The 15,373-nt window shown below is 34.1% G+C and overlaps 1 protein-coding gene across 1 annotated transcript in view; it reads left to right on the top strand.

Moving 5' to 3' along the window:
- Window positions 1-8,310, top strand: part of LOC144971683 (uncharacterized) — a 33,933-nt gene extending 25,623 nt beyond the window's left edge. Inside the window, exons 9-15 of the mRNA XM_078912755.1 lie at window positions 1,201-1,278; window positions 2,281-2,352; window positions 3,017-3,112; window positions 3,966-4,019; window positions 4,601-4,705; window positions 6,981-7,076; window positions 7,592-8,310. Coding sequence (XP_078768881.1) covers window positions 1,201-1,278; window positions 2,281-2,352; window positions 3,017-3,112; window positions 3,966-4,019; window positions 4,601-4,705; window positions 6,981-7,076; window positions 7,592-7,789 — 699 coding nt within the window. The 3' untranslated portion in view covers window positions 7,790-8,310. The remainder of the gene's footprint in view (window positions 1-1,200; window positions 1,279-2,280; window positions 2,353-3,016; window positions 3,113-3,965; window positions 4,020-4,600; window positions 4,706-6,980; window positions 7,077-7,591) is intronic.
- The last annotated feature ends 7,063 nt before the right edge of the window (window positions 8,311-15,373 follow it).

Below are 15,373 nucleotides of genomic sequence, written 5' to 3'. Positions count from 1 at the left end.
CTACTACTACTACTACTATACTACTACTTACTACTACTTACTACTACTACTACTATACTACTACTACTACTACTCCCTATATACTACTACTACTCTACTACTATTCTACTACTACTACTACTACTACTACTACTACTACTACTACTACTAACTACTACTACTACTACTACACTACTACTACACTATACTACTACTACTACTACTGCTGCTGCTACTATTTCTACTCACTACTACTACTACCACTACTACTACTACTACTACTACTACTACAAACTACTACTACTACTACTACTACTACCACTACTACACTACTACTACTACTACTAATGCTACTACTACTACACTATACTACTACCATACTACTACTACTACTACTATACTACTACTACTACTACTACTACTACTACTACTACTACTACTACTACTACTACTACTGCTGCTACTATTTACTACACTACTCTACTACTTACTACTACACTACTACTACTACTACTACTACTACTACTACTACTACTACTACTACTACTACTACTACACTACTACCACTACTACTACTACTACTACTAATGCTGCTACTACCATTACTAATACTACCACTACTACTACTACTACACTACTACCTACTACTACTACTACTACTACTACACTGCTGCTGCTACTATTTCTACTACTACACTACTACTACTACTACTACTACTACTACTACTACTACTACTACTACTACTACTACTACTGCTACTACTATTCTACTACTACTACTACTACTACTACTACTACTTACTACTACTATCTACTACTACTACTACTATACTAACTACTACTTACTACACACTACTACAGCTAATACTACTGCTACTACTGCTTCTACTATTACTACTACTACTACTACTACTACTACTACTACTACTACTACTACTACTACTACTACTACTACTACTAGTACTACTACTACTACTACTACTAGTACTACTACTACTACTACTAACTACTACTACTACTACTACTACGACTGCTACTACAACTACTACTACTACTACTACTACTACTACTACTAACTACTACTACTACTATTTCTACTGCCACTACTACTACTACTATTTCTGTCACTACCACATTTCTACCAATGCCCCCACCATCACTATCATCAAAAACTAATACAACATTTTTCCCATTCACTTTTCATTTCATTTTAGAAAATCACAACAAAAGAAGGAAGAGGAAGAAAAAGCCGAAAGATTTCAACGTAGGATTATGCGGTCATTGGACAATTTTTTGAAAGTAAGACTATCATGAATGATATTTGTATGACAATAATATTTATTTTACCCGACGTGTACTGATTTGCAGGTCTGATAACCCAAATTATTATGGGCCCATTGTTGTAATGGGGATACTCCCAAATCAACGCATACTATTTCTATTACAACAATGTTAAACCAAGGCCAAAATAGCGTTGGGTTATAAGACCTGCACTTATTACACCTAGATTTTACCCTTTTTTGTTTTTGATTTTTATGAAAATCCCGATTCTACTAATGCATAATAGTAAAAAAAGAAATAAAAGAAAAAAAAAAGAAGAAAGAAAGTAATGTTTATCCTTTGTAAGAATTAGCAGTTGAATATGATTTTCTCCGGCACACTTTGGGATATAATAAAAAGAATAAAAATAATTTGAATGTATTGATAGTTTTGACATGAACTCAAATATTCAATTTATAATAAGGATAAATGAATATTTACAAATATACATATAATCACAGTTATGATAACGAAATAAAACCTATTTTAAACTAATTCGATATATATTTAATAGATAATAATAATAATGTATTATACAATTGGGCCATAAATTAGGTGTAAACTGCAATAAGACACGTTTTGTTATTTTTTAAAATTCGAATGTATTTTGTTTGACAAGAAATATAAAATATCATTGATAGGTTTACATAGGTTATGAATACTATTTTAAAAGAACTCTTCCCATATAATAATAATAATATTAATAATAATAATAATTAATACATAATATAATAATAATATAATAATAATAATAATAATAATAATACAATGTAATAATAATAATATAATAATAATAATAATAATAATAATAATAATAAAATATAGCATTTGTATAGCCCATAACCATGACTAGGTAGTGAAAAGCGCTTTGAGCACGTTTAGTAGATATTGAGCTATATAAAAGCTCAATTTATTTTGTTTACTATTGTTTGATCAAGCTGTCAACGTCTGATTATCATTATTCTATCGTTTTTCCTCCAGGTACTCTCCAAAGTTAACGTTGATGATTTGGAAAATATTTCTAAAGAGGAACTTCATGCAGCCTTTGACCACGTGCGTTTTATTATTACTATTGAAGATTCAATGAGAGCTATTCAGGTTTTCGTTCAACCTTAGTTATCTTATAGCCGGACACGAGGCTAGCTTTTATGAATTAAAACGTTAGGAGTCCGTTTTTGTTAAGGACACTTCCATTTTTTGAACTATTGAGTACAACTCGTGATTTGTTTTCTTTTGCGGTCGTGGTCAGGGATTTGTCCTTTGGCGTAATTAATTTATTTCGTCAGTGTCAGGCTATGGGGGTTACACTGCGACAAACGACTGGGTTCTTCCAGTCTTCCCTCGGAATAGACCTTACAATTAAGTGAGAATTAATAAACTTGGATGGCAAAAAAAAACAAAAAACAATAACAATGACCCGAGTGACGCCAACTTCGAACTATCTGTGGTCTACGTAAAGTGTGTATTTCGTAAAACTGATGATATACGTTTAGGTGAAATACTCACAATATCTACCAGCGGGTATAACGTACCATCACTCAAAACTCCCCTTGGGGATGAATAAAGGGAATTTGGTCTGAGGTTCAATTCCCAGTCGAAGTAGGCTGATTATTTGGGATGGTATTTTACTTGGATTTTTTTTTCTGTCTTGCTTTTTCTGGTAATGTTTTCAAACACATTTTTCAGATCTTTATCAATTATTGATTTGTTTCTTCAGAAGGATTTTCAACAGCATCACAGAGAACTTCTATTTGGAACTGATTGTAACATCGACGAAATCTTTGAAATGATGGATACCAATGGAGACAACGACGTGAGTAAAACTATAGTTTAATCATCTCCTTAATAACTATAGGAAACTCATCACATTCGATTTGATACAATGAACATTTTTTACTCAGATTGTTTGTAAATTACAGAATTTAACGAAAAACCTTTGTTATAGTTATAAAAATCTAAGTGAAACTAGGCTGCTAGAAGCTTTGGAGTGTAAAAAGTAAGAAACAAAATTGAATATAACAGCTTCAAAAAAGAACAAAATACCAAACACGGAACGTTTCGGGCCCAAAACCCTTCTTTAGCCAACAACAACAAAAAAACAATAAAGACAGAAATACATTACTAAATTCCAGATAGACGACAGGGATAATTTAGGTCCTATCTGTAGAAAGATCTTGGAAAGTAAACAAAAAAGGCGTTAGATATGTAACTAAGGAGTTCCAAATTCAGTAGAATTTTTACAACGCATAAAATGTTGGTGCCCCAAAAAATGTGGAAATTGCAGGTAGAATAGAAATAGGTGTAAACTGTATCCGTGCAATAAATCCAATATAGCGGTAAAAAAAAATAATTCAGAAGCATGATGAATGTATCTAGACTAATCATTAAGAAATCGAGTGATCATGAATGTGAACTAACCTTGACAATATCTACTCCAACTATGAATGAAATAACATAAACCTGAGAAATATAGAAGTCAGAAACACCTCAGTGGCGACAGTTGAGTCGCCGGGGATTTAAACATCCAAGAGTTTTAAACATCTGATCCGTTATACTCGGCTGGTGGAAGTTGTGAGTATTTTAGCTAAATACAATAGGAGCCTGCTTCACCCATTTTTGTATTCATTGATATAACTTTTATACTTAATTCTTTTTTTTTTCTTCAGATAAGCTTTTTTGAACTAATCCAATATTTAGAACAGAGAGGCATTCGCTTACAGGTACGTGTGTTTCATAACGTGTTGCTCTTCCAAATAATAATAATAATAATAATAATAATAATAATAATAATAATAATAATAATAATAATAATAATATAATAATAATAATAATAATAATAATAACAATAATAATAATAATAATAATATATTATTATTATTATTATTATTATTATTATTATTATTATTATTATTATTATTATTATTATTATTATTATTATTAATATTATTATTATATTGTTATTATCATTATTATTATTATTATTATTATTATTATTATTATTATTATTATTATTATTATCATCATCATCACCATCATCATCATCATCATTGTTGTTGTTATTATGATTACGATGATGAAAATGATGATAATGATGATGATGATGATACTAATGATAATGATGATAATGCTTATGATGATGCTTATGATGATGATGATGATGATGATGATGATGATGATGATGATGATGATGATGATGATGATGATGATGATGATGATGATGATGATGGTGATGATGATGATGATGATGATTATAAAGTGGTTAATAAATTAGGTGTAATGTCTGTGTGTTCTCATGCTTTAGACTCGATTTCACGGCTATCACCGTCGAGAGGTTTCCACTCTAGGTGACTTCCTAGTAGCGTTGCAGGAGACGATGATGTTAAACCTCAAACAAGCCACCGTTCGGGTGAGTAAAAACACCGAAACAAAAATTATAGACAACAAAATACGCCCCCGCCCCCCCCCCCAAACCAATAAAAAGAGTGTTACCTAAGGCAGCTGAAGGCTACATCATTAGCCCGTGGCCATACCTTCAATTGATAGTGTGCGCTTGGCTAAGAAACTTACAACATTGCCATCCGGAAGTATAACGTACCAACACAAAAAACTCTGTGTAACCAAAGAGTGTGTAGGGTAACGTAGTAACCAAGAGCTCTCACTTCTCTTAATCGCAATGCTATTGTCGCGTGCCAGGCGAGACAGCGATCTGGGTGTGCTCCGCGTGTATCATGCGCGCTAGGCTTACTGATACAATGAAGAAAATACGAGTAGAAGATGGAAGATGCGTGGCTTCACCAAAAGCGGGAAGTGAGAGCTCTTGGTAACATAACAATCGTTACCTACACGCTCTTTGGCCATACCTTCAATTGATAGTGTGCGCTTGGCTAAGAAACTTACAACATTGCCATCCGGAAGTATAACGCACCAACACACAAAACTCTGTGTAATTATGAACTGTTATAGTCTGGATAATCGTGGCCTTCGTAAAGCTATGGCCTGACACTGACCAAAAAATGACGTCAAAATGCCAGTCTTTTGCCACAAAAGAAAACAAATCGTGAGTTCTATTCAATAGTTCAACCAATGAAATAACTTGTTTCCGTGAGCTCTACTAACGACAACTCACTAGACTGTGCAAAAACCAAATAATGACGTCAAACTGCCAATCCTTTTGGTTTTCAGTGTCAGGCTATAACATAACGATGGCTACGGAATAATACAGGTAAGTGAGAATTACTCATAGACGTGGATGTCAAAGACGATAACAAAGACCTCATTGACGCTATCTTTATTCTATCTATAGATAGAATGCGCTTGGCCAAGGAGTTCACAACATTGCCATCCGGAAGTATAATGGACCAACACACAAACTCTGTGTAACCATGAACTTTTAGAGTCTGGTTGATACAGTTTAGTGAGAACAACTCACAAACGCGGATGGCAAAAACAATAACAAAGGCCTGAGTGACGTCATCTGCATAGTAAATATAGGCATGCAATGTCTGTATCCCTCTCCGTATAACACACGGACATGAATGTGTCTTGATACAATCTTGACGAAACCGCATTTCAATTGCATCTAAAATCACGAAGCTCGTGGAACCACAGGAAAAAAAACGAAAAAAAAACCCAACAAATCAAAAGAAAACAAGATGTTGTATAGTGCAATATCCACTTAATGTGATAAAGGCGCTTTACAAGGGGTCACTAGCCAACAGCAACCCTTAACATGTAGGACTACCCGCGATGTCTGCGAAATTTCTTTTTTTTTCGACAGAGACTACGCTGTTAACAGCCTAGTGCTCATTTTAAAACTGAGTACGGTGAAAGAATATGAGTAAAGAGAATAGCCTTTTTCAAGGACTCAACTATGCGCCGCTCATAGCGGGATTCGAACCCAATTTTTTTTATTTTATGATCAAAAGGCGAGTGTCATTCCACAAGACCGCATAGCCGCATGAGAAAACGTCAGAGAAAATATTAAAGGTAATGGCCTTTATGAGGAGCAATATCCACTAATTAATTGGGCTAAAGGCACTTCTCATGAAGTTTTCAAGCTAACATTATCACTTGAATTGAGAACGAGTGATTTGGCACATTAGCGTGAGATAAAAGAGCTGTTATATTTTTATTTTGTTTGACAAATACCAAAAGAGCTGGCTTTTTATTTGTTTCATTGTTGCCCGGGTACTTATTTTACAACCCAGAGTAATAAGATGCGTTTCGGTAAATAGTCACAACATCAGCCAGCCAAATATAATGTACCAACACACAAAACGATGTATAACCTCAAACGTTTATACTCTGATTGGATATAGTGTAGTGAGAACTAATCATTTTAATAGATGTCTAAAAACAATAACAAAGAGATGAGTGACGCCAATTTCCTTTATCATATTAAAGGTATTTACAAAATTGAATATAGCAGATTCAAGAAAGAACAAAATACCAAGCACAAATGTTTCGGACTCAAAACCCTTCTACAGTCAATGACAAAAAAAAACAACAACACAGGAACATGTTAATATATTATTATTCCTAATCCATTCAGATAGCTGAAAAGTATTTGACCTTTAATTTCAACACGCTTTACATTTTATTATTATCTCCCTTTGATACATTGTTTATTTGTTTTATTTTTTGTTTGTTTGTTTGTTTGTTTTTACATGTAAATGTACCAGGAAAACGACGCAGACAGAATTGTGGGAATCAATACAGGGCATGTAGGCTGGATGGACTTTAACCTGGAAGACGCCGACGCTGATTTCGTCATTGAGGTAAATGAGCGGTGGTCCTATTTTTACGAAACCCACCGAAACCCGACGAAACCCGACAAAGTTATGGGAAGTAGGCAGCAGTGGTGAGAGAACGGAAATGTACACCATTAGCGAGTGAACCTTGGACTGGGTTTCGGCGGGTTTCGTTAATTATCACGACATCATGAACTTAAACTTGTCTTGGCAACTTTGGTTGAACATCAGTAAATGCTCTGCCATTATTATGTATTTTCTATTATATTAAATATATAAGATAAGATTGAAATACAAAACCCAAAGTTCCCATGCCAAACGGCGTTAAACTGCCAAGATGTTTTAATTTGGCATTAACAACACCAAACTGGCAATTTTTTTTTTGAATGAATATGTAATCCGAATTACACTGGTCTGAAAAAAAAACAACACTTAAATAAACAAATAGCGAAAAAGTTTTACTTCGAATAACAACACATTAAAACGATCTTCAATTTGCCCAAAATTTTAAACCTGAGACGTCAATGATATTTCCATTTCAGAGAGGTTACAACGCCACCATGAGCTTCCTTCGCTACTACGCTTCCAAATACCCAAGCCAAGTCAAAGATCTTGAAAACGAGCGCACAGCAACATCCCAAAAAAGAGCATCAGTCCAGTCGATTTTAAGTGATGAAAGCAATTCATCATACATTGATATAAACGGATCGCCTGCCCGAGATCTGAATATGAATGGCTGAGCTATCCGTGATATGAATAATAATATGAATGATTCTGATTTTGACTCACTATGTTTTTGAAGCCGCGAATGTTTAAAAGAGACGAAAAATGGTTAATATATGTTGGATATAAGAATTTCAATGGTCTCCTTGGGATTCTATTGGGTCTCGATTTGGGTTTTCATTAACTTATATTTGGTCCTCAATGGGTTCTTTTCATACGCTGTTATATGTAAGTCCTCATTAAGTCTCATGATTAATCGTTTTTGGGTCTCTAGTGTATTATGTCTAAAGTGGGTATATATGGGTCTCTGTTGGGTCTTCATCATATTGAAAGTTAGTCGAAGACTTTATTGGGTTTCTATTGGGTCTCTTTTCTATTTAGTATAAGTCTAAAGTGGGTACTCACTGGAATTGGGTCCCCATCATATTTAATATAAGTTTTAAGTGGGTACTCACTGAGTTTCTGTTGGGTCATGGTCTCAAGTGAGTAAAGAGCTACTCGACTATGCATAAAGATATATGTAGAATGAGGCCCCAGAATTTACTAGTTACTATAAATGAAAAACAATTAACGATTTGTTTACAATGAAATAAAAATAATGATGAAATTTAATTAAAAGAGATAAACAGTGATCGTGGTAGTTACAAATAGAGATATGAATACTTTACGTAACTTATGATAATATATCAGGTTCATAAGTTTACGTTTCCAGGCAGTTGATGGGCTTGGATGATCTATTCCTCTGATAACAGGATCGGACTCGTAAAATTCCACTTCCAGGCAATTGGTAAGAAGTTATTGTGAAGTCCTTTGACAGCGGGCTTGGGTTTGATCCTTGAAGATTATACAATCAAAGTTAAAAGCTCCGGCGTCTTAATGGTGTAGATATAATATCTACAAAGTCCCAAAAGATAAAAATCTTCCAGTATATATATATAGGAATAGAGCGACTGGCCGTCCGGCATAGATTGTGGAGAGAAAGTGAGTGTCGAATGTTAGACCTATCAGCTTTTATAATAAGTGGCTACGTGACAGAATGTAGAACGAAAAGTATTCACTAATTAGAAATTAATTCGAGGGAAGGCTATAAAAGGAAAGACGATCTAATATTAGAAGGTAAAGTTTATCTAAGCCTACCGAAATATAACTGGAGTGAGATGAATTCAGTTCTTAATAAAATAAAATTTAATAAGATAATTGTGAACAATCTTTACTGTGACACCCCCCACCCACGTTTAAAATATACTCTTTAACCATTATGGGAAAGATAGATTTTACAAACGGAAGTAAATTTACTATCATGATACTCTAGCATTAATCCATTGTTATGATTTGTGCTACAATTAAATTATTTATTAACTAGACATGGAAATGTTTATATTAACGTAGGTATATGAATGGGTGACAATAACAATGAAAGATTGTGATTACAAATCATTGTGATAAACAATATGATGGCAATGTGATTACAAATCATTGTGATAAACAATAATGATGGCAATGAAGCATGATTAAAGTCGATGATATGAAGGTAATTTACTAAATGAAATGAATGAAAATGTAAATGAAATATTGACATTTCAATTATTAATCATAAATGAGTGAAAATTCATAACAATAATAGATAAAGAGAAGATTTCCCAAATCATGAATGGGTATGGTATATATATCCAAACAATACTCAATGTTACATTAAGTTGGGTCATCATGTAACAAATAAAATTATCGAAATTGTGCGTTCTGATTTGGCATAGTTTGCGAGGTAACTAACAGTATGCATGGGAGGTTAAGTTATACCCTTCTCACGTGTTTATACTAATCGAGAAAGTAGGTCGGCGTGAATATTTTCACAGCCTGGTATGTGAGAGATACTGAAAGTGTAATTTTGCAAAAATAGACTCCACCTTAGTACTCTACTATTATTCATTTTGTTATTTCTTATGTACGTGAGTGGTTTATGGTCCGTTTCGACCACAAACTCTTTTAGCAGTAGATATCTGCTGAATGTCTTTAAAGCAAAGACGATGGCCAGTCCTTCACGCTCTATTACAGAGTATCGTGATTCTCTGTCCAATAATTTTCTGCTTGCATATAAGCAAGGCATTAGAGTTCCCTCATGTTCCTGTAATAGTACACCTGCGATGCCCTTATCAGACGCGTCAGTTCTTACAACAAATTCTTTTGATATGTCGGGTAATTTAAGAATTGGTTCTGAACAGAGTAATGCCTTTAATTGGTTTAAAGCTATTCTGACACGCTTCTGTCCAAACAATTTTGTTCGGTGACCCATTCTTTGTCAGATTTGTTAGCGGTGTCGCAATGTGCGCGAAGTTGTAAATGTATTTCCTGTAAAAATTTAGGAGCCCAAGTACTTTGCGTACTTCTTTTTTTGTCTTAGGTGGTTGCAATTGTGCAATTTTTGTTTGTTTTTCTGTCTCGGGTGTCTGTGTCCCATGACCAACGGTATGATCAATCCTGCATTTGAAGCTTCGATATTAGTAAACATAGGTTGCGACACTGTGTCTCTATCAAAATACTTTTTTAGCATATTTGCATGGAATGTCTTTGTTGTGTTGTTAATTTTAATCTCGTAATTAACATTAGATTTTATTGCTGTTATTTTGAATGGTCCTTTCCATGTAGCTAAAAGTTTACTCGAGTCATCGGGTAAGAGTATTAGTACTTTGTCACCAATCTCAAATTTTCTTGACTTGCTTTTTCTATCGGAGTATTCCTTGTATTTCTCTGCTTTTTTAGTGACGGATTCCTGTGCTAGCTTACATGTATCCTCTATTCTGTCTTTCAGGTTTCTTACATATTCGTAAGCAAACATAATTTCGTTATTGTCCTCCTCATTCCCTTTACAAATGTCGGCTACTATATTGATCGGGCCGCGAGGTGATCGTCCATACATCAACTCAAATGGGGAGTAGCCTGTAGATTCTTGGGGTATTTCTCTATATGCAAATAGGATTGCTGGTAAGTATCTGTCCCAATCATCTGGTTTTTCTGCTGACACTTTTCTTAACATATTCTTTAGAGTGCCATTAAATCTTTCACAAAGACCATTTGCTTGGGGGTGGTAGGGAGTTGTGAATGAGTGTTGGATTCCCATGAGTTTCATGGTTTCATGCATCATATGTGATGTAAATTGGGGTCCATTGTCCGACAGTATCTCATTTGGTATGCCTATTCTAGTAAAAATTGCCATCAATGCTTCAGCTATGTGATCCGATGTAGTTGATTTCAATGCTATCGCTTCTGGCCACCTGGTTGCGTAATCGACTAGTGTTAGTATGTGTGTATGGTTTCTATCTGATTTTGTTAAAGGGCCTATAATGTCAATTGCAACTTTTTGAAAAACTTTTTTCAATAACTGGGGTTGTCTCTAATGGCAATCTCGGTATTCTGCCTTTTGCGACTCTTCTTTGGCATGTGTCACACGATTTCACATATTCTCGGACGTCTTTAGTAATTCCAGGCCATGTGAAATTCTCGGATATTCTCTTCAATGTGGAAGAGCTCCCAAGATGTCCAGAAGTTATTGAATCGTGCGCTATTCCAAGGATTTTGTTTCTGTAAATACTCGGCGTGACCAGTTGTTTAGCTATTTTGTTTCTTTTCCTATGTAACCTGAACAGAATATCTTTTTCAATGATGTATTCAACTTTTGATTTCGTCCCTTTGTCTGCGATATTGAAATATGAAGTTAAAGTCGGGTCCTTTTTCTGTTCTTCAATGAACCTGTTCCTGTCAAATTGTTGTGGTTCAAGAGAAATAGTCATTGGCTTCTCTGTTGTCTTAGTCATCTTTCTTGTTTCTGCTAGACAAGCTGTTTCTTGGGTTAATGACCATTCTTTTACATCTTTTGGGTTGTCTTTAAGACCTTTTATATTGCCAACAATAACATCAGCGACGGGGTTGGGAAGTATACAGCATTCCACTATTCCTGTATAGTATGGGGTTTCTATGTACACGTTAGCTGTTTCAAAGGTTTCGACTGTGCCACTGAATGTGATGCATTGTACCGTTTTTCCAGTTTTGTCTTCGTCATTGATCAAAGATGCTTTTATTCCTACTGTACTGCATCCTGTGTCTCTCAATATTTTGCAATCAGTTCCATTAGCTTTGCCTTCACAAAAAAATAGCGATCCTGATGTGTGAGTTTGTGTTAAAAGTGACATACCTTTCACGCAATACACATTTATATTTTCTCCTGACATTACTCGTGTCTGATTGTTTACACTTGTTTGGAGTGATGCATTTGCAGTTTCTTTTGGATATCCCACGATTTTGTAACATTTGTCTGCTGTGTGACCTTTCATTCCACAATATTGACATTTAATTATAGGTCTGTTGGTTTTCTTATACTCAGTATTATTTTCAGTGCTATTTGTTTTGTTTTGATATGATCGGCTATGGTCTCTATTGAACTGTTTGTTCCATGGTTTGTTACTATGGTCATCCTGTTTCACTTGCGTGTTCCGAGTGATTGATCGGCTCGTTCTATTTGAGTACTGAACTTTAGGTGTACCTGGACTCTGAGCAGCAGCAGCGTAGTATGGTTCCTTCAATGTTCTGCTAAGGGGTGTCAATGGATGTTCGCTGTTAAAGTTTTCTGCGTAGATTTTTAATTTGTCCAAGTTTTCTGGCTTTCTCTCTTTAAAGAATGCGACTAAATCTGGGTTGCAAGCTTGATAGATTCGATTCTTCAGCGTGAGATAGTAAAGGCCTGCAAAGTCGTCTTGTTTTACGTTTGCCAACTCAAGCCACCGATTTAGAAATTGAGTAATTCGGTTCACGAATGTATTAAAGTCTTCTCCACTTTCCGGTTTTGCAGTGTGAAACCTTTCCTGGTAACCATCTTCCGTTAATCTAAATCTTTTTAGTAGAGCGTCTTTAATTTTACCATAATCATCTGCATCTTCAGTTGTTAAGGTATAGAAAACTTTTAGCGGTTCTCCAGATAAGCAGTTAATCAAGGCTGTGGCCCATTTGCTTTCTGGCCAACGATAACCTTTAGCCTGAACTTCGAATCGGTGTAAGAAGGATTCTAGACAGTCTGAGCGTTCATCGTATGTTGGCATGCGTGGAAGTTTCACGAAAAATTCATCACTATTATTATGTTTTCTTTCATGACCGGTTTTTGTTTTTTCAATTTCCAGCATCATTTGGGTCCTTTTGGTTTCTTCTTCTGCTAAAGCTATTTGTCTTTTTAGTTCCCTTTCTTGGACTCTTTCTTCTCGTTCTTCTCTACGTATTCTTTCTTCGTGTTCTTTTTCTTCTCTACGAATTCTTTCTTCATGTTCTTTTCTTCTCTACGAATTCTTTCTTCATTTTCTTCTCTACGAATTCTTTCTTCATTTTCTTCTCTACGAATTCTTTCTTCATTTTCTTCTCTACGAATTCTTTCTTCATGTTCTTTTTCTTCTTTTACTTTCTCTTCGCACCATGAAAATATTCTTTCCTGGGGTATTTCTAAGTCCTTTGCGAGACTTAAGTATCTTTTATATGCTTCCATGTTGCAATAAATTAGTTACGATATTTTATATATATTATATTGACAGGATACTGTTACTGACTGTTTTATTTATTTACACTTACTGGAATGAACTGTTCTATTTTTAGAAATCTCTCTCTCTTATTTCAACTTATTATGTATGTTGAATTTGATGCCTTTTATCGTTATATCTTATAAAGCAATGTGTCAATACAATGCGGAGTTATTATGACTTGTGTCAATAACAATGTGTCAATCGCGTGTACTCTAAACTATGTTACTACGAAAAATGTATCACCAATGTGTGTGACTCGTCGTTAGTTTGTATACAATTATTCGCAATGACGCTAATATACTAGAGTGTGATAACAATAATAGGATGCCAAAATAATCCCAAGTTATCTATCACTAAATATAACACGACGGCTAGTAGACTCCTTTTATTATTATTTAGTTTTTAAAGACTCACTTTTCAGAACATAATATATAAGTGGTTTTCGGTAACAGTAATATGCCAAAAATGCATTTAAAACAAATCACTATGCAAAACTAATCACGATGTCTATAGTTACTATGTGATGCCCAACTCATGTAAAAGAGAATAATGAAGGATATATTTACCAACTCAGTTCGTGGCTGGGACCTCTCTCTTGTTCAATGGTTGTTCATCAATTGTAATTAGGCATTGAAGAGTGTTTAACAGTGATGTCTGAAATACAAAACAATAAAATATCGTAAGATTTACAATAGTTACAAAATGTGTTCACAACACTGAGTGATTGGATGATAGGTGAATGAATCGTTATGGAATGTAAACATATTGAAAACAATTCATGAATGAGGCAAACAACAAAATGAAATGAGTGATATAATAACAAAGTGGACAAGGAATGAATGAATGAATGAAAAACTGAGTGAATAGATGAATGAATGAATGGATAATGTATGAATGAAAGAATGAAGGGAGGAATTAATGTATGAATGATTGGATAAATGAGTGAATAAACGAATGAATGGATGAATGAATGAATGAATGAATGAATGAATGAATGAATAAATGAATGAACAATGAATGAATGAATAATTTATAAATGAATAAATGAATGAAGGAATGAATCAATAAAATGCTATTCAATTTGAATGAAAGAATGAATGGATAAATTGCTATTCCATTTAAATGAAGAAATGAAAAAGAAAAAAAAATTAATCCTGTAAATAGGGAGTTCAATTAAAATATGATCAAGTGAGGCAATTAAGAGTTTTATAATTTAAACTTTAAGGTTAGATGAAATAGATATAAGTAACTAAATAAATTCAATTCTTTATATGTGTCCCCTCCAAAATGGCATGGTCTCAAGTGAGTAAAGAGCTACTCGACTATGCATAAAGATATATGTAGAATGAGGCCCCAGAATTTACTAGTTACTATAAATGAAAAACAATTAACGATTTGTTTACAATGAAATAAAAATAATGATGAAATTTAATTAAAAGAGATAAACAGTGATCGTGGTAGTTACAAATAGAGATATGAATACTTTACGTAACTTATGATAATATATCAGGTTCATAAGTTTACGTTTCCAGGCAGTTGATGGGCTTGGATGATCTATTCCTCTGATAACAGGATCGGACTCGTAAAATTCCACTTCCAGGCAATTGGTAAGAAGTTATTGTGAAGTCCTTTGACAGCGGGCTTGGGTTTGATCCTTGAAGATTATACAATCAAAGTTAAAAGCTCCGGCGTCTTAATGGTGTAGATATAATATCTACAAAGTCCCAAAAGATAAAAATCTTCCAGTATATATATAGGAATAGAGCGACTGGCCGTCCGGCATAGATTGTGGAGAGAAAGTGAGTGTCGAATGTTAGACCTATCAGCTTTTATAATAAGTGGCTACGTGACAGAATGTAGAACGAAAAGTATTCACTAATTAGAAATTAATTCGAGGGAAGGCTATAAAAGGAAAGACGATCTAATATTAGAAGGTAAAGTTTATCTAAGCCTACCGAAATATAACTGGAGTGAGATGAATTCAGTTCTTAATAAAATAAAATTTAATAAGATAATTGTGAACAATCTTTACTGTGACAGTTGGGT

Source organism: Berghia stephanieae, chromosome 4, assembly GCF_034508935.2.
Source record: "Berghia stephanieae isolate SIO BIC M18660-M18661 chromosome 4, UCSD_Bste_1.3, whole genome shotgun sequence".
NCBI lineage: Eukaryota > Metazoa > Mollusca > Gastropoda > Nudibranchia > Aeolidiidae > Berghia > Berghia stephanieae.
The sequence above is the reverse complement of the archived record's forward strand: the minus strand, read 5'-3'. Positions and strand labels throughout refer to the sequence as shown.